A 19214-nucleotide genomic window follows, 5' to 3' on the forward strand; every position below is an offset into this window, starting at 1 on the left:
TCTAAATTCTTTCGAAATTTGATCATGAATCTCAAGAAAACTTATTTATTATTTTGAAACCGTTCAAAATCCTCTAGATGTTTCAAAATTTTATTTTAAAATCGCAAGAAATCTAAATTTTATTTAGAATTTTCTAAAATTTCCAATCTTCCAGATTTCCTTTTTCAACAATTTAGGAAAAATTCTAAAAAAATTTCAAATATTCGTTCAAAATTAATTTTCTGAATAATAAATTAATTAAAATTTTCCTAAGAATCTCAACAACATTTCTTTATTATCTTGAAACCTTTCAAGATCCTTAAAGAACATTTGCATTTTATTTTTAACTCTTCACAAATCTACATTTTGTTAAAATTTTTTTTTAATCTTTTAAAATCTTTCATTATATTTATAGTTTTCTTAAAAACTTCTGAATATCTTTAAAAATATTTACAATTTTTCCTAAAACATAGAAAATTTTTTCAACATAAAAAAAATTGCCTGAAAATCTTCCATATTTTTTTCAACACATTTAGAAATATTTTCAAATATTCTCTAAAAACAAATTTTTCAAAATGAAAAATAATTTAGAATTTTCCCAGGAATTTAAAAAATATAGTTTCCAATTTTAAATTATTTTCTAAACGTTTTCAAAACTTTAAAAATTTCAAAAAATAAATAAATTGCTCAGAAATTTTTTTGGTTATCTTGCAGCTTCACAAAATCCTCAAAAATCTTCCATATTTTATTTAAAAATTATCGAAATTTTTCCCAAAACTTTGAGAAATTTTTCAAAATAAAAAAAATGTTCCAGATCATTGTTCGACAGTTTTAGAAATGTTTTGAAATATTTTTTAATGTTTCCAGGAATCATGAGAAAATTGTTTTATTCTCTTAAAACCTTAAGATGCTTAAAAAGCTTCTAAATTTTTTGTTTTAAAAATGGAAATATTTTTAAATTTTCTCTTAGAAGTTATTTTACAAATAAACATTCATTTGAAACATAATTTTGGCTTTTAATTTTGTTAAATATTCTCAAGACTTCAATTTTGAAATTTTCAAAAGCTAAATCATTTTAAATTTTCCCTTTTATTAATAATGTTTAGAAACAGGCAAAAATAAATCTTCTCCTGAAATTAATGATTATTGTATTATTCAAGAATAGTTATTAAATAATCCTTTACGATTTCAATCTTCTCTTTTAGAAATAAGTTTTTAGAATTATTGCAGTAAATAAAGCATTTTTTCCTTACCATACTTTAAATTTTGAACTTCCCTGGCTACCAAATTCACTTAGCACATCTTCTTTTTTGTTTTATTTTTTTGACGTAAATGTCAACATACTAAAACGTGTATTACCATTCGAGGCCAGAAAAATTCACGAAATTTATCGACAAAATCTTTTCCAAAATGTAAAGTGCAAAAAAAAAAAGATAATGGATAATAAGCTCGCTGAGAGAATGTCCTCTTCAAAAATAGAAATGCTAAACAGTTCACGAAGAAATCTATCAAAAGTAAGGAAAAAATTTTAATGTACCATAGAAACGAGTAAATATTAAAGTTAATTAATATTTTTACATGTTTGTTATCAGATAAAAAGACTCTATACGAGTATCATGTGTTTCGTAGCAAATTGTTTAAGTTCAGTTGCTTTGGAAGTTGCCTCGAAGTCTTCATTAGGAAATTCTGTTAACAAATCAACGACTTTCGCCTTTTTTCGTCGAAATTACAGTAATTTTAAAAAATACTCAAAAAGTTATTCTCGATAATTTTTTGCATTAATAAATGAAATATGTTTTTCCACTCAGATTTGAAAATCAGAATATTGTTGACGAACGTAATTTCTGGATTTATTGCAACTTTAATGTTAACGCTTGGAGATAAATACAAATACCCTTATCTTTATATTCCATGGTTATTAAATACCATTCAAGGAATTGCCCTTTTTGAAGGACCAGCTCTTTTGAATTCAGCTTACAAATTAATTCCTCATGCAGAAGTTCCAGCAAGAACATTTCTATTCATCACAGTGATTTTATTCAGTAAATATTGTGCACTTATTAATACAATTATTCTCAAAAATGTTAAGTAAAAAAATTATATTAATCATGTTGAAAGAAAACATTAAAAAAACGTAAGAGCACCCGGTGAGTACAAAATTTGGCGACGTCTCTACGACATCGTTACGACATCGTTACGACAACTTTACGACATTCTATGTCCATGTAGTTAAGGTGTCTTTACGATATCGTAAATAAGTCGTATGATCTGACCATGTCTTTACGATATCGCAAGGACACTGAAACGACATGGATGTCGTAATTAACGACATGGATGTCGTAAAAATGTGACGGTGTCGTAAAGGCGTCGCCAAATTTTGTGCCCACTGGGCAGATCATACGACTTATTTACGATATCGTAAAGACACCTTAACGACATGGGCATAGGATGTCGTAAAGTTGTCGTAAAGATGTCGTAACGATGTCATAAAGACTTCGCCAAACCTTGTGTCCACTGGGGCAAGTCGTAGATTATGACGTTACTAATTACCGATCTCTCATTATTTAAAATTAGGAAAATAATATCTTACGTTTCTTTATGTAATTAGATTTTTCGTAATGTATAGGACAACCAAGGTTAAAAAACGCGGACAAAGTAAGGCATAACATTTTAGGTTTAAGATTCAGGCCATTTTATGGAGTAAATATCAAGCAGCGCAAGGCAAATTATCCTTTGCGCATTTCTTCTTCCGGCTCTCATATTCTCTTTTTAAGAATATTTTCTCCCTTTGGTTAGAAGATACTCTTAAAATGAGAATTTCGCTTACTTTATTAGGAATATTATTGAGAATGTACCTATAAGAATTTGACACTCTTAAGGCTCTGTGGCGAGTCGGTCACGTGACGAGATTCCTACCTTACCGACACTTTTTTTATTTCCTAACTAATTTTCACATAAAGCACCACGTCCAGTTGAAAATTTGGGGTAATAAACTAGAAGCAACAAGAAAGGTGGGTCTGATCGTAAATTTGTATAATTATGAAAAAAGCAAAACAAAACTAATTAGAAAAAAACTGTTTTCATCATTACAAGAGTTTAGGACCAGACCCAGTGGGCACAAAATTTGGCGACGTCTTTACGACATCGTTACGACATCTTTACGACATCCTATGTCCATGTCGTTTCGGTGTCTTTGCGATATCGTAAAGACATCTCAGATCATACGACTTATTTACGATATCGTAAAGACACCTTAACGACATGAACATAGGATGTCGTAAAGTTGTCGTAAAGATGTCGTAAAGATGTCGTAAAGATGTCGTAAAGACATCTTTCTTATTTATTATCCCAAGTTTTGAACGCGATGTGACACTTCGTGTAAAAATAGGTAAGGAAATAAAAAAATGTTGGTAATGTAGGAATCTGCTCACGTGACCCACTTATCACATGGCCTTAATATTAGAAGATCGTTTTTTCGGTGAAACAGGCGTTTCCAGAAGAACTAGAGGGATTAAACTTTTTTTAGGAATCTGTAAATACTAAATGGAACCATTTTTAGCACTACTGAGCTGTCGGATCGAATAAAGGCACATAAGCTTATTTCGCCGGGAGTGAGAAGTCCCCTGGAAGCTTTCAAAAACATTTTCGAATTTTAATTTATAAAGACTATGTATAGATGTAGAATTTCAATTCACATCTTTTTTCCTCCAGGCAAAAAGTTTTAGTTTTTTTAGTTTTCTAATTAGAGCAAAAAAACTGGCTTAAAAAAAACTCAATTTTAATTAGTTTTTATCTTCAACTCGTGCTTAGTAAGTTAGCTTTTCGGATTTTTCAATAAAATGTTCAGAGAATGTAGTTCGGAATGTCCTTCGACTGATAAAGCAAAAAATTCAAAATTTTATTTAATTAAAATTTTTGTTAATTTTTTTCTGATACATGGCGTTTATCGGACTTTTCTTACTTCCAGCGTTTTGTTTATCGAGCAAATTTTGAGCCGCAAAAAACTTCCAGCGAGAAAGTTGTTAACGGCAGTACAAAGAAGTTTTCTGAAAAATTTTAGCCCAATCGAATTGATATTCAAGAAATTATTAACGTCCCAAGTCGATAGCGGCTAGGCGACTCGCGCGCGGACTGTAGCGAGTCAATAATGTGCTTAACTTAAATGCATTACTCGACAAATTCAAATTTTTACGAAATAAAAATAATAAAGAAAATAATCTTAAAAATCAATCATTTCTTTTTTATTCACATTCATAAGTATTGCATTTTTTATATTTTTAAAGGAATTATGTAATAATACCTTCTTTTTCATTGACTTGTTATTATTATTAGCCCAATTTTCTTCAATTCTTGCGCTCGATAGATTATATTTGAATACTCCTATTTTGTTAACGAATAATTCAATTGAAGTAATACTTTTCAGAAAACTTTATTATATCCTAATAAGCATTTCTTTTGCTGGAAGTTTAAACTTATTCAAAATTCCCTCGATAAACGAAGCGTTCGAAAATTGTCGAACGTTATTTTGATATTGCTTGCCACCAAAATTTATAACTTTTTTATTCAACAAAAACAATAAGTTTTCAATTACATATTATTTTAAGAATAATCTGAAGGACATGTTCTCAAATTTTCATCTTCAAATATAAAGAACTTTGTCTTTCGGAATGAGTGGAATTGAAAATATTTAGTAAATTTTCTTTTCTGAGAAATAAAGTTTCTTTTTTATTTTGTACCAAAACGGTAAAAAACACAAATTTTTTGCCGTGAAAAAAAATATGCGCCATGAAATTTCCTACAAAGTGATATGTTATAAAGTTGAATTTTCGATAACTGATTTTGAAGCTGTCAGGGGCCAACTCGAGCGGACAGTTCTTATTTTTAATATCTTAGGGACAGAAAACAGGGGGTGATCCATAAGAGCTGGGTGGATAAGACTTTTTTGGGGTATATTTGGATATAAAATAGAACAATTTTAATCCATAAAATTTTAGGTCTCGAAGTCAGGGAATTTTTTAAATGTTTTTTTTTTATTTAATCAATATGTTAGGGGTTGAAAACGGATGTGCTTAAAAAAGGCTATGCAGATGAAAGTTTTTAGGGTATATTTGGAAATCAAATTCACCGATTTAACCGATAAAATTTTAGGTTTCTTTTTAAAGGAATTTTTTAGGTTTTTCTTTTATTTTCAATATTTTAGAGGTAGACAACGGGGTTTTTTCGAAGTTGAGGAATTTTTTAAATGTTTTTTCCATTTTTGAACATTATAGGGGTAGAAAACAGAGATTTTCCAGTAGAGCTAGGGAATTAGAATTTTTTGTCTACAAATATTAAATGGAACCATTTTTAACAATAAAATTTTTAGCAATATTTAACGTCTTGGAGTTATGGATTTTTTTTATATTTTGTTTTTCAATGTTTTAAGGGGTGAAAATGAGGGTATTCCGAAAAAGCTGGAGGAAAAAACTTTCTTCGGTCATTTTTTAACATCAAATGGAATCATTTTAATCTATAAAATTTTAGATCTCGAAGTTAGTAAATATTTAGAATTTTTTATTTTTCAATATCATAGGGATAGAAAAGAGGGGATGTTCCAGAAGAGCTAGGGGGTGAAATTTTTGTCGGGTATCTTTAAATTTTCAACTGTTTTGAGGCATTAAATTTTAAGTCCCTTTTGATCATTTTTTCCATTCTTAGGGGTTGAATTAGAGTGTGTAATTTCTTAAATAGTATTTTAAGATCCTTGGTAATTTGTGACGTTAAAAATTACTACCTACCCTTATAATACCAAATTTGCTTTTAATCAGTTTTCTTCTTTTTAGTTGAGGAAATTTTTGTGTGGAATGAAGTATTCTGGAGTTTCAAAAAATGTTGGGCTCAATATGATTATCGTAAAAAAAGAACAATTAATACAGCTAAAGAGAAAGCTGACAATGAAAATAGGAGACTGCCAACTACTGTTAAAAAAGATGTAGATTTGAAATTTGCAAGAAGTGAAATTTCTATTCCATCCTCGGAAAGTGAAGTGGAATTATCAAAACTTTTGCGTGCAAATACAAATTCATCCAACGACTCTATCGTATCTGCTCCCTGTAGTGAAAATCATAATAACCATATTCGTAATTTGATTGATGTAACCGGGTGAAAATTGGCCTTACTTTGTAATTTATTAATTTTCTGTAAAATAAATAATTGAATACTAAAATCCTTTTAAAATTGTTTTATATTTTGTGTTTTTTTATTATTAAAATAATTGTTTTGGTCTAGCAGAATTACTCTGGGTTACCTAAGATTATTCCAGGTTAACCAAATATATCAACTTTTAATCAAATAGTTAAATTTTAAACCAAAGATTAATTATCCACAGAAAAAGATGAATTTTTACCTCAAAATGGATTTGTTATATTTACAGTTAAAAAATCAATTTTTAATCCTAAAACATTAATTTTCAAGTGAATATTTAAATTATTTACCAAAGAAATTGCCAAGAATGTAGCAGTTATATTTTGAATAAAAAAATTAATTTTTATGTCAAAAAGATGAATTTTCTACAAAAAAGTTGAATTTTACATTTGAAAAATTGAAAAACTATAATTTGAGTTAAAAAATTAATTTTCATTTAAAAAATGATTTTACAACAAATTAGTTACATTTGTAACCAAAGAATAATTTTCTACAGAAAAGGATGAATTTTCATCTTAAAATAGATTAGTTATATTTACAGTTAAAAAGTCCATTTTTAAAGATAAAATGTCCATTTTTACTCATAAAAAATTAATTTTCACGTGAATATTTAAATTATTTACGAAATAATTTGCAAAAAATGTATTAATTACATTTTTAATTTAAAATTTATTTTTACGTCGAAAATATGAATGTTCTAAAAAAAGTTGAATTTTACATTCTTAACAAAAAATGGAAAAACTATATTTTCAGTTAAAAAATTATTTTCATTTGATAAAATTATTTTACAACACGTTATTTGCATTTTTTAACCTAAGATTCATTTTTTAATCAAAAAATTAATTTTGACGTCGAAAAGGTGAATTTTCTAAAAAAAAATTGTATTCTACATTCTTAACAAAAAATGGAAAAACTATAATTTCAGTTAAAAAATTAATATACATTTAAAAAAATGATTTTATAACAAATTAGTTACATTTCTAACCAAAGAATAATTTGCTACAGAAAAAGATGAATTTTCACCGCAAAATGGATTAGTTATATTTACAGTTAAAAAGACCATTTTTACAGATCAAAAGTCAATTTTTAACCTAAAAAAAATAATTTTCAAGTAAATATTTAAACTTTTCACCAATGAAATTGCCGAAAATGGAGTAGTTACATTTTTAATGAAAAAAGTAGTTTTTACGTCGAAAAGATGAATTTTCTACAAAAAAGTTGAATTTTACATTCTTAACAAAAAAAATGGAAAAACTATATTTTCAGTTGAAAAATTACTTTTTATTTAAAAAGTGATTTTACAACAAATTAGTTACATTTGTAATCAAAGAATAATTTTCTACAGAAAAGGATGAATTTTCATCTTAAAATAGATTAGTTATATTTACAGTTAAAAAGTCCATTCTTAACCATAAAAACATAATTTTCAAGTAAATATTTAAATTATTTACCAAAGAAATCGCCAGATAGAGTAATTACCAAGAAGATTGAATTTTTTGCATAAAACAATAAAAAAGTATGTTCATTCTCTAAGTTTATTAAGAAAAAAAATAGTATTCAAAATATTGATTCTCAAACAACAGCATGAAGTTTATCCAAAAAAGATACATTTTCAACAGAAAATGAAATATTCAAATTTTTGGTTAAAAAATTAATTTCCAATCAACTTAAACGAATTTTAAACTGAAAAAAAAATTTTTTTTTAACCAAATATAGAATAGTTCCATTTTTAGTTAGAAAATTAATTTTCACCAAATTAAAAACACAATTCTGAATACAATATTTAAATTTTTAAAGAAATTAATTTTCTACAAAATACATGAATTCTCAAATAAAAAATATCGATTTTCAACCAAAAATAGAATAAATAGTGAAGGATTTTATTCACAAATTAATTTTCAACCAATTAAAAGCGAATTTTAAATTCTAAAATATATATTTTCAACTAAATATGAAATAGTTGCATTTTTAGTTAGAAAATTAATTTTCAGGAAATTAGAAACGTATTCCCAATAAACTATTTAAATTTTTAACCAAAGAAATTACTATTCAACAAAAACGAGGAATCTTTAACCTAAAAAATGTATTTTCAATCAAGAAGGTTAATTTTCTACCGGAAAAGGCGAATTTTCAAAACAGAAAGGGTCCTAAAGAATGCGGAGCCGGTTTTTATGATACGATTTTTATCGGCCCATATACACTTTTAGGGGGGTTAAATATACCCCCAAAATTTACCCCCAGTAATGATTTTTTTTTTTAATAACTCACAAGCGTATAAAGATATCGAAATAAATCCAAAGCCAAAATGTTTAGAATAAAAAAGTCTACAAAACTGCCCATTTTCAAATTCAAGGGTTGCAACCCCTATTTTTTAATTATTTTCGGTTAAAAAAAATATATTAACACATGTTATATTTGTTCAAAAAATACTCAATGTTGTATTATTTTAAGAAATAAAAAAAAACTTATTTTTTCCAGCTGATATTAACTTGTAGGGGGCAAAATATACTTCTAAAATTTACTCTTAAAAATAATTTTTTCAGTAACTCTGAAACGAAGAAAGAAGTCGAAATAAAAGTAATGCCAAAATATTTAAAATAAATAAGTCTACAAAACTGACTTATTTTTATTTTTAAGGGTTGCGACCCCTATTTTAAAAATGTTTAAATCTCATTCTTTGAAGCAATTTTCTGTTTAAAAATTTATATCTATATTTATATTTGTTTGAAAAATACTCTGAATAAATTTTCGAAAATAAATTAGCCGTATTTTACGGTTTTTTATTTTATTAACACACACGTTAATAATAAATGATTTATTATTAGTTTAAACTAATTATAAACGCCGAATATTTACCATAATGAGGTATCTTTGTATTATGAGACAGTTGGATTATTTATAGAACTTTTATCTACTGATTGTGTATTTTGGTGAATGGTTTGTTGATTTGATGCGTAGTTTGGTGACTTTTGTGATCGAGTTTACATCATTTATATGAGAGTGTATTATAATTTTCAAAAATTATTTAATAGAAATAAACGCGTAACATAAATGTAAGTATTAGTATTACATTAATAATGAAATATGATAAAATATAATATAAGTTAATAATAAAATATAATAAAGGAAAGTTACCCCTAACTGTAAGTATATATATTTTTTTAATCGCGAAATACGGCTGATTTATTTTTGAAAATTTATTCAGAGTATTTTTCAAACAAATATAAATGCAGTTATATTTTTTTAAACAGAAAATAGTTTAAAAAATTGAGATCTAAATTTTTTAAAATAGGGGTTGCAACCCTTAAAACAAAAATAAGGAAGTTTTATAGACTTTTTTATTTCAAATAATTTGGGGTTGGTTTTATTTCGATATCTCTCTTCGTTTGAGAACTACTGAAAAAATTATTTTCTGGAGTAAATTTTAGGGGTAGATTTTGCCCCCTGAAACTTAATATTAGCTAAAAAGTGCGTTTTTCTTATTTCTTAAAATACTACTACATAGAGTATTTTTTTGTACCAAATATAACACGTGCTAATATTTTTTTAACCGAAAATAGGTTTAAAAATACAGGATTTTTAATTTTCAGAAATAGGGGTTGCAACCCTTAAAATTAAAATTGGAGCAGTTTTGTAGATTTTTTTATTCCAAATATTTTGGTGTTGGTTTTTTTTCGATATCTTTATTTGTTTCTGAGTTATTTAAAAAAATATAATAATAATATATAATAATAATAATTTTTTTACCAAATAAAGAACCAAAAATGGAAAATTTACATTCTTAGTCAAAAAAATAATAATTTTCATACCCAAAAGACGAATCATCTACAAAAAAGTTGAATTTTCAACCAAAAAAATTTAATTTTGTTGTTAACAACATTGTTGAATTTAGCACAGAATAATAATAAAATTTCTCAGTCTCAATCAAATTCAAAGCCAGGCTTAAAACCAAAATGAGGAATTTTTAAATAAAATATTTAATTTTCAAACAAGAAAGATTTTTCATCCAATAAAGAAAAAAAATTGTATTCAAACCGTTGATTTCCTACCAAAGAATAGAGATTTCAATCATCTATTTTTTAAGTAAAATGATCAATCTTCAACTAGAATAGTTGAATTTTTAGTTTAAAAAATTTGCAATCAAAAAGAAACGACTTTTCAACATGAAAATTAAATTTTCAACCATGCATTATTATTGAAAATTTAAAATAATAAATTTCTGTCAAAAATAAAAATAAATAAAGTATCATTTAAAAAAAATTAGTTTCCTACTAAAAAATATTGATCCAAATACATGAATTTTCAACTGAAAAAGTACATTTTGAACAAAAAATGGAATATTTGAACTGTCAGTTAAAAAATTAATTTCCCACCAATTATAAACGAATTTTTAACAAAATAATAAAATTTGCAGCCACTAACTTAAATTTTGACTAAAATACACAAATTTTCAACTTAAAGAATTTTTTTTCAACAAAAAATAGAATAGTTTGATTTTTGGTTCAAAAATTAAATTTCAAACCATTGAAAACGAGTTTTCTACAAAATAAATAAATTTTTAACTAAAGTAAATAATTTTCAACAAAATATATGAAGTTTTACCTAAAAAAGATAAAGATTCAACCAGTTAAAATCTTAGGCAATTAATTTTCAACTAATTAAAAATGAATCCCAAACAAAATATTTTAATTTGTTTTAAAAAAATTAAATAATTTTAAAGAAAATACATGAATTTTCAACTAAAAAAGATAAATTTTTAACCAAAAATGGAATAGTTAAATTTTTGGTTGTAAAATTAACTTTTAAAAATTAAAAACAAATTTGTTACAAAATAAATAAATTTGTAACTAAAGTAAATCATTTTTAAAGAAATACATAAAGTTTTTACTAAAAAAGATAAAGTTTCCATCATAAATGGAACAGGTTAATTTTTGTTTAAAAAAAAATTAATTTTCAATAAAAAACGAGTTTTTAACAAAGTAGTTAATTTTAAAACAAATTTATTAATTTTGAACCAAAATACATTCAATTTCAAATACTAAAAAAGATACATTTTCAACCAAAAATGGAATATGTAGTAATTTTATGGTTAAAAAGTTAATTACCAACCAATTAAAAATTACTTTTTAACAATTAATTAATTAATTTTCAGCCAATTAAGAACGAAATTTCAACTACGAGAAGATTATTTTTCTACCAATTGAAATCTAATTTTTAATCAAATATGTTGTGAAATTTGTAACAAACAAAAAATTAATTTTGAACAAAAGACATGGATTTTCAACTACAACAGATACATTGTCAACAAAAAAGGGAATATTCAAATTTTTGGTTGAAAAATTATTTTCAACCAATTAAAATCGAATTTTCAACTCAAAAAGATAAATTTTCAACCAGAAATGGAATACATCGTTATATTTCGGTACAAAAAAAAATTTTTAACCAATTGAAAACGAATTTGCTACATAAGACGTAAATTTTTAACCAAAGAAATTAATTTTAAAAATAATGTATGAATTTTCAACTAAAAAATATACCTTTTTATCCAAAACTGGAATAGTTACCATTTTTCATAAAAACAGTAATTTTGAACAAAATAGTTGAATTTGTTAACCATATAAAATTATTTACAATAAAATACATGACTTTTCAAATAAAAATGATAACTTTTTAACTAAAAACGAAAGTTAAATTTTTAATTGAACATTAATTTTTAACCAATTAAAAATTAATTTTATACCAAAATTGTTTAATTTTAAACTACAAACATTTTTTTAAATTATTTCTAATTTTTAAATAGTTGAATTTTAAGCGAAAATTGTAATAGGAGATTTTTCCACTAAAAAAGATTTTAATCACAAACCAAAAACAAATTTTCAACAAAATAGTTGAAAATCCTAGATAAAAAAAATTAGTTTTCAATCAAGCACTTGTATTTTTATAAATCCTGCGAATGACTTTCAAGGTCAAGATTTTTATTCAAACAATTGAGTACAATCTGAACAAAATAATATTTTTTATTTAATAAAAATCCCGAATTTTCGTTTCCGGGCACAAAAAATCAGGACCTAAATATTAATTAATTAGTGAAAAAGGTTCGGAACTGAAATGTGACGAAATATATCCATTTCAATTTCCGAGAAAGGGAAGGAATGTAAACACTGCGCGGCAGAAACCTGACCTAACATGACTTTTCGCGCGGTTTCAACGTTACGTAATTTAAAAATATCAAAAAATCACATTCAGAATCTTCTCGAACTTTTTAACCAAAAAATTGAAGATTTATGGTTTAGAAACTTTTTTTTACATTTTGTAAAAAAGGAAATCTAGAATTTCATTAAAAAAGAAAGAATTATTTATTAATAACTTAATAATAATAATTGACTAAATATTGAATAAAAAAATAATTCAAAATTTGAATAAAAATAATAATTGATTAAACGTGTAAATAATTTTCCCCAATTTTCTTTTATTAATAAAAATTATTACAAATACGATTTAATTAGGGTGCCGGGTGTTATCTTGACGGCCCTGAACTGGCCGAGATTTGCATTGCCGGCCATTTTATTCATACGCTCTTTGCTCCAGAGTTTGTCAATTTCACATTCGAAACTACCGGTTCAAGCGAAAGCAATCAAAAGCAACTAGTTCCTCATAATTATAAATACAAAGACTTCATTCTCCTGTTCGGTGTGCTTTCAATTGCGTGATTTGGATATTATCTCTTATCACTTTCAATACTTTCGAGGCGTCTCGACATTTTTATTCTTGGATTCTTTCTCAAAAAGGACTCTTCGGCAAACTTGCACCCGAGTTTACTCCCAAGTTTTCAATTCTGAGGAATTCAATTGAGGACTTGTTGATTCAGAAGAGAATTCAAAGGTAAGTCCTTTTATTCTCCTACTATAAACATTAAATTAGTCGATTCGATTTCTTATCTTTTATGCGAAAATTATCGTTTTTAGTGCCTTCTTAGCTTTTTTCGTGAGAAAATTTTCATTTTAGAGGTTATTACATCTATAATGAGCATCTTATTTTGTATTGTTTACGTTTCCGATGGATCAATTCGTCAAGTGTGAAGTGTTCGAAAAACAAGGTAGCCATGCGGTACTTCCAATGCGGTATCGAAATTTGCAAATTCGGTGTTTTAGAACTTAGGGTTCGAAAATTTGCTATACTGCGTGACTAATCTACATTTTTCTGGCTTTTCTACACTGCTGATAATCTTTAGCCGATTAAAGTGACGTATTTTCCGGTTTCGCACAACATTTCGAGTTCCATTTTTAGGTTAGGAATCTTGGCGCGAGAAAAAAAAACGTAGTTGCTAAAACCTACGCTAACGTGACGCGATTTCGTAAAACTATTTCTGTGCGAAGTGCAGACATATGCTCTATTTGACGTTTTTTGGATTTGATTGTCGTATACGACTTATTTTTCATGTATTTTTTTTCGTTTTGAAGTTCTCAGAAATGTTAATAAATTCGTATTTTTGTCGATAAAAAATGGAGGTAACCGGACTTCCGTGTTATTATGTCATTTATTCAATTTCTATAATTTTTATCGTTGAAAATTTATTTTTTAACTGAAATTTCAACTATTTTGGTAGAAAAACTTATTTCTTTGATTTAAAATTATCGAGAATTCTATTTTTCTTTATTGAACTTTTATTTTTTTAACTGAAAATTAAACTTTCATTTTTGGTCAAAAATTATTATTTTTATTTTGAAAGATTCGTAATTTTAGTTGAAAATTCATCTCTTTGGTTTAAAGTTCATCAATTTTATTGAAAACTCGTGTTTTTTAATTGAAAATTAATCTATTTCATTTTTGGTTGAAAAATTGTATTGTTTTTCAATTGAAAATTCCTTTTTTTGGTTTTAAAATTCAACTGTTTTACTAGAAAATTCATCTGATTTAAAATTTCATTACATGTTGTAAAAATCATATTTTTCTTAAGTTAAAATTTTATTTAACTGAAAATGAAACTATATTTGTTTTTTAGTTGGAAAATTTATTTTTTTGTAGAGAATTAAGCTTCTTGGTTAATAATTAAATTATTTTGTTTGAAAATTCAACAAGTTGTAAATTAATATTTTAAACTGAAAATTAAAGTATGTATTTCATATTTGGTCAAAATTTCATATTTTTTTTTTGAAGATTCATCATTATAGTTGAAAATTCATCTGTTTGGTAAAAAATTTACCTATTTCATTGAAAACTCATTTTTATCTTTGGTGGAAAATTAATTTTTTATGTTGAAAATTAAACTTGTGTCATTTTTGATCGAGAATTTGTCTTTTTTTAGTTGAAAATTTAACTATATGGATCAAAATTCTATTTTTTTTTTCGTTGAAAATGTATTTTTAATTTAAAAATTATTATTTTTTGTTGCTGTAAGATTCGTAATTTTAGTTGAAAATTCATATCTGGTTTAAAATTTCACTACATACTGTTAAAAATTATATTTTTCTTTAGTTAAAATTTTTTTTTTAACAAAAAATTCAACAATTTTGGTCAAAAATTTGACTTTTTTGTTGAAAATTAATCTCCCTTTACTTTAAAACTTAACTCTTTGGTTAAAAATTAGGTTTTTTCTTTGATCGAAAATTAATTTGTTAATTAAAAAATTCAATTTGTTCCTTTTTTGTTGAAAAATGAGCTTTTTTAATTGAAAATTCGCTTTTTTATGTTGAAAAAATATTTTGGTAGAAAATTGAATAATTTTCTTAAAAATAATCCGTTTCAGTTGATAATATTCTCCTTTTTGTGTTGTAAATTGAATTATTCAGGCGGAAAATTTAAATAATTAAACATATATTTTTTGTCGAGAATTAATATTTTCACTTTTATCCATCGGTTTAGGATTTAAATTTTCTTCGATTTTTCATTTTAAATAACAGTATTTTTCGGTTTAAGATTTATAATTTTAGTTGAAAATTCGTCCATTTGGTTGGCATTTCGTTTTTTTCTTTTGTTTACAAATAATTTTTTTAACTGCAAATTAAACTATTTCTTTTTAAGTTGAAAATTCAACTCTCTTTTTTTTGTTAAATTCGTCTTTTCCGTAGAAAATTAATTTTCTTTGTTAAAACTTCATCTTTTTGGTTAAAAAATTGATTATTTAGTTGAAAATTCATATTTTCTGGCTGAAAATTCTACTATTTTGTTGAAAATTAATTTTTTTTCTGTTGGAAAATTGTACTGTTTTTCAGAAAATTCGTTTTTTGTATTGTAAATTCAACAATTTGGTAAAAAATCTGAAATATTTGGGAGAAAATTGACTTTTTTTTTTAAACTCCACTGTTTTGCAGGAAATTTGTATTTTTGGCTTGAAAATTCGTCTTTTTGACAAAAAAATTCAATGATTTGTTTGAATTGTTAAACCTTTCTTTGTTTAAATTTCGTTTTTTGTTGAAAATTTAACTATTGTGTACATAAATCTTCTCTGTCTTTAAAATTCCACAATTTGAAGGATTTTTTTGTACGGAAAAATTGGTATTTGTTGAAAATTTAATTCTTTTTTGGAAAATTTACGACGAAAATAGTTTATTATTTTATTTTCTTCAATCTATTGATTATATTATCAATTATTAAATTTTACATTGATTATTATTTTTTCCGTTGGCAATTCAAAAATTTAGTTCATATATTTTTTCTTGTTTAACTGAAAAATAATATTTTGGTTATAAATTTTTTTGTTAATAATTATTAAAATTAATTTTCTCGCATTGAAAACTTAAAATCGATAACTAATTCTCCTAATTAAAATTTTGTATCGGTAAAGGAGTAAATTGTATAAAATAATAATTTGTTTTGAATTAAATTTATTTTTCATTATCTCTTATTCACTGTAAATAAATACATTTTCTATTTGCTTGCAAGCAAATTATTATTATTATCACGAAGCATTTACTTTTACAAAAATGCAAAATTAGTACATGAATTTTGTAGTAAATCGTAGAAAAATTGTACAGTGCAAGAGCAGTTTTGAAGCATAGTTGATTAAAATTGCTCTACATTACCTAAGCTCTTCGCTAATTAAAGAAATCTCATATTTTCTCAATTAATTTGGCCTTCGAAGTAATTTTTCTGGTCGGTCGATATTCAATTTCCTTCCCTGTACCAACTTTTTTTATTTATCTTCTTCAATAATTCAATAATTGCCATAAAAAATATATAATTAGAAAAGTTATTAGATCTTCAGATAAGAATTGACAAGGTGGCGACTTGACCGGGGATTTAATTTAAAAACCGAGAATTAACTCGGATTGCAGTAAAATTCAAGTTTTCATTTTTTAAATAATTTTGTTCAATTTAGAAAAGTAATTTCTTTATCTAAAATCGAAGATTTTTCAGATTTAATTAGTGTGCTCTAATTAAATAAAAATTTATAAAAATCCAGCGATTTGGATGAAAAATTGTCTTTTTTTTTTTTTAAATTGAAAATTAACTTATTTTTTTGGTAACAAATTATATTTTTCTCTTCAAGTATTGCAGTTAAATATTTATCATTTTGGTTGAAAATTTATCTTTTACGTTGGAAATAAAATTATTTGGTTGAAAATTAAAGTCTTATGCTAGAAATTAATTTTTTTAGTTGAAGAATCAGCTTTTTAATTGAAAATTCTTGTCTGATTGAAAATGTAACGACTTTGTTGAAAATAATTATTTTAACTATTCCAATAGAAAATTGAACTATTTTGCTGAAAATACGTTTTTCTTTCTCTTAGGAATTAGATTTTTAAAAGAAAAAAAAACCATTCTATTTATGGTTTAAAGTGTACCTTTTTTTAGATGAAAATTCAATTATTGGGTTGAAAATTGTTATTTTTTATTTAGAAATTGAACCAGTTGTTCGAAAATTTATTTATTTAGTGAAAAATTTGCCTTTTTCGTATAAAATTAATCTTCATGGTTGAAAATTAATCTTTTTTGTTTAAAATTCAAAAAAACTACCTTAAAAAGACTAACTTTCAAATAAAATTGTTTAAAAAATTTTTAATTAAAAAAAATGTAACCATTACGATCGATTTTCAAGTGAAATGATAAATATTCTACTAGAATGATTGAATTTTTAATCAAGAAGATTGATTTTCACCATGAAGATTAATTTATACCAAGAAAATACGAATTTTCAATTAAAAAAGATAATTTTTCAAACAAAAATTGAATAATTAAATTTTTAGTTAAAAAATTAATGTTTAAACATAGATACATAATTTTAGTTGACAATCGATAAGTCTCGTTGAAAATTAATTTCTCAAACTGAATATTTAACTATTCCATTTTTTGTTGAAAATTGGTCATTTCAAGTTCAAAATTCGAAAATTTGGATAAAAGTCTCTCTTTCTTCATTGAAAATTCAAATATCTAGTTTAAAAAAATCGATGTTTTCGTGCTGGAAAATTAAATTTCAAACAATTGATCTCCTTGTTTAAAAATTCTTCTTTTCGTTTAAAAATTCCAGATAAATATTTATCATTTTGTTTAAAAATTCATGTTTTATATTGGAAATAGAATATATTGGTTAAAAAATGAGCTGCTTAATAAAAAACTTTTTTTTTATTTACACGTTTTTAGTTAAAAATGTATCTCTATCTTTAAGCATTAATTTTTTGACTAAAAATTTAATTATTCAATTTTTGTTTGAAAAATTAGCTTTTTTAATTGAAAATTCGTATTTGTTTGCTATAAATTAATTTTCATGGTAAAAATCAATCTTTTTGGTCAAAAATTAAATTATTCTGGTAGAATATTCATCATTTCAGTTAAAAATTGATCTTTATGGTTTAGAATTTTTTTAATTTGTTAAAATTAAAAAAAAAATAATAATGACACTTATTTGAAAGTTAGTTTTTTTAAGGTAATTTTTTAAACTGGACATTTAACTTATTCCAATTAAAAATTTCATAGTTTTAATTGAAAATTTGTCTGTTTAGTTAAGAAATCATTATTTTTCACTGAAAATTTAATTATGTTTTAGTCGAAAATTGATCTTTTTTAGTACAAATGAATTTGTTTTTATTGAATATTCGACCATTTCGGTTGAAGATTAATTGTTTTAGTTAAAAACTATCATGCTTGATTTAAAATTATTTTTTTAACTAAAAATGTCATTATAACATTTTCGGTGGAAAATTATTATTTTTTTAAGTTTAAAATTCAACTATTTCATTAAAAATGTGTGTATTTTATTAAAAAATTGTATCTTTTTATAAACAATTAGTCTTCTTGTTGAAAATTAATGTTTTTATTTAAATTCCATCATATTAATTTAAAATTCATTTCTTTCGTTGAAAAATGAGATATTTCATTGAAGATTTGTTTCTTTTTTGGTTGAAATTAATTTTTTTCTTAAACTTAAAAATAAAAATACCATTTCAATTGAATATTCCATAATTTTAGTTGAAAATTCATTCGTATTTGTTTTGTTGGCAATGCATTTTTCGACTGAAAATTTAATTCTTCAATTTTTTCTTGAAAAATTATATTTTTTAATTGAAAATTCGTCTTGCGAAAAATATGAATGTTACTTTTAGTTGACCAAGAAAATTCGAAAAACTTGACCGAAAAAAAAAAAATCCCGGGAATTTGAAATAATCCACCGAATCGCCACTTTGGTACTAATAAGTTAAATATTTTCAATTAATACAATTTAATTGCTTTATTCTCGACAATAATTGACTTATTTTAAAAATATTTTTCCCGTCCCTTGCTCTCTTTGGTTCCATCGAACTTCCGGTTTTAAACTCTTAGACCTCGAAGGCTTCACTCTGCTACGCAATCATAGTAGAAATTGGATTAAATCTCATTATTTTGCTGAGCAAAATCCAGGCTACAGATGCAAGAGCACAAAGAGTCACTCCTCCCCATCCGAAATCCATACTCCAGGAAGTTGTAAAATTTCTTGCCTTGAGAATACTTCGAGGCACGGGTCCACCTACAACACCATCCTCAGGGCCTTCGAAAACTCGGGCGTTTCGATCCTGAGCCCTTTTGCAGTGAATTATTGTCAATGTGAAGAGGGCAAATGTTGCTGCAAAAAAAAAGGA

The 19214-nt window shown here is 24.8% G+C and overlaps 3 protein-coding genes across 5 annotated transcripts in view; 2 read left to right on the forward strand and 1 right to left on the reverse strand.

The window, feature by feature from the left end:
* Nucleotides 1–1379: 1379 nt before the first annotated feature.
* Nucleotides 1380–6158, forward strand: LOC117171478. Its single transcript, XM_033358835.1, has 4 exons — nt 1380–1493; nt 1572–1710; nt 1788–2021; nt 5802–6158. Exons 1-4 carry the CDS (start codon nt 1416–1418, stop codon nt 6122–6124), a joined length of 774 nt encoding a protein of 257 aa, XP_033214726.1. The 5' UTR covers nt 1380–1415; the 3' UTR covers nt 6125–6158.
* Nucleotides 6159–9130: 2972 nt separating this feature from the next.
* The window catches only part of LOC117170708 (protein HGV2), a 53035-nt gene continuing 42951 nt past the window's right edge, over nt 9131–19214 (forward strand). The window contains exons 1-2 of one of the 2 annotated variants that reach the window (XM_033357708.1): nt 9131–9215; nt 12951–13044. The gene's annotated coding sequence lies outside the window, so the exon portion shown is untranslated. Of the gene's footprint in view, nt 9216–12713; nt 13045–19214 lie in introns of those variants that run through there. The other variant, XM_033357707.1, reaches the window with a different exon arrangement.
* LOC117170709 overlaps nt 18693–19214 on the reverse strand; it is a 24711-nt gene continuing 24189 nt past the window's right edge. For both annotated transcript variants that reach the window (XM_033357712.1, XM_033357711.1), the window contains one exon: nt 18693–19198. In XM_033357712.1, the coding sequence (XP_033213603.1) occupies nt 18939–19198 (260 nt within the window). In that variant the 3' untranslated portion in view covers nt 18693–18938. The remainder of the gene's footprint in view (nt 19199–19214) is intronic.

The sequence above is a fragment of the Belonocnema kinseyi genome, chromosome 4 (assembly GCF_010883055.1).
Source record: "Belonocnema kinseyi isolate 2016_QV_RU_SX_M_011 chromosome 4, B_treatae_v1, whole genome shotgun sequence".
Taxonomy (NCBI): domain Eukaryota; kingdom Metazoa; phylum Arthropoda; class Insecta; order Hymenoptera; family Cynipidae; genus Belonocnema; species Belonocnema kinseyi.

Excerpts from the sequence above, each read along its gene's own strand:
- LOC117171478 (XM_033358835.1), top strand. The coding sequence starts at position 1,416 with ATGGATAATAAGCTCGCTGAGAGAATGTCCTCTTCAAAAATAGAAATG. Across the intron at positions 1,711-1,787 it reads CTTTTTTCGTCGAAATTACA|ATTTGAAAATCAGAATATTG; the intron begins GTAATTTTAAAA and ends TTTTCCACTCAG. Across the intron at positions 2,022-5,801 it reads CATCACAGTGATTTTATTCA|TTGAGGAAATTTTTGTGTGG; the intron begins GTAAATATTGTG and ends TCTTCTTTTTAG.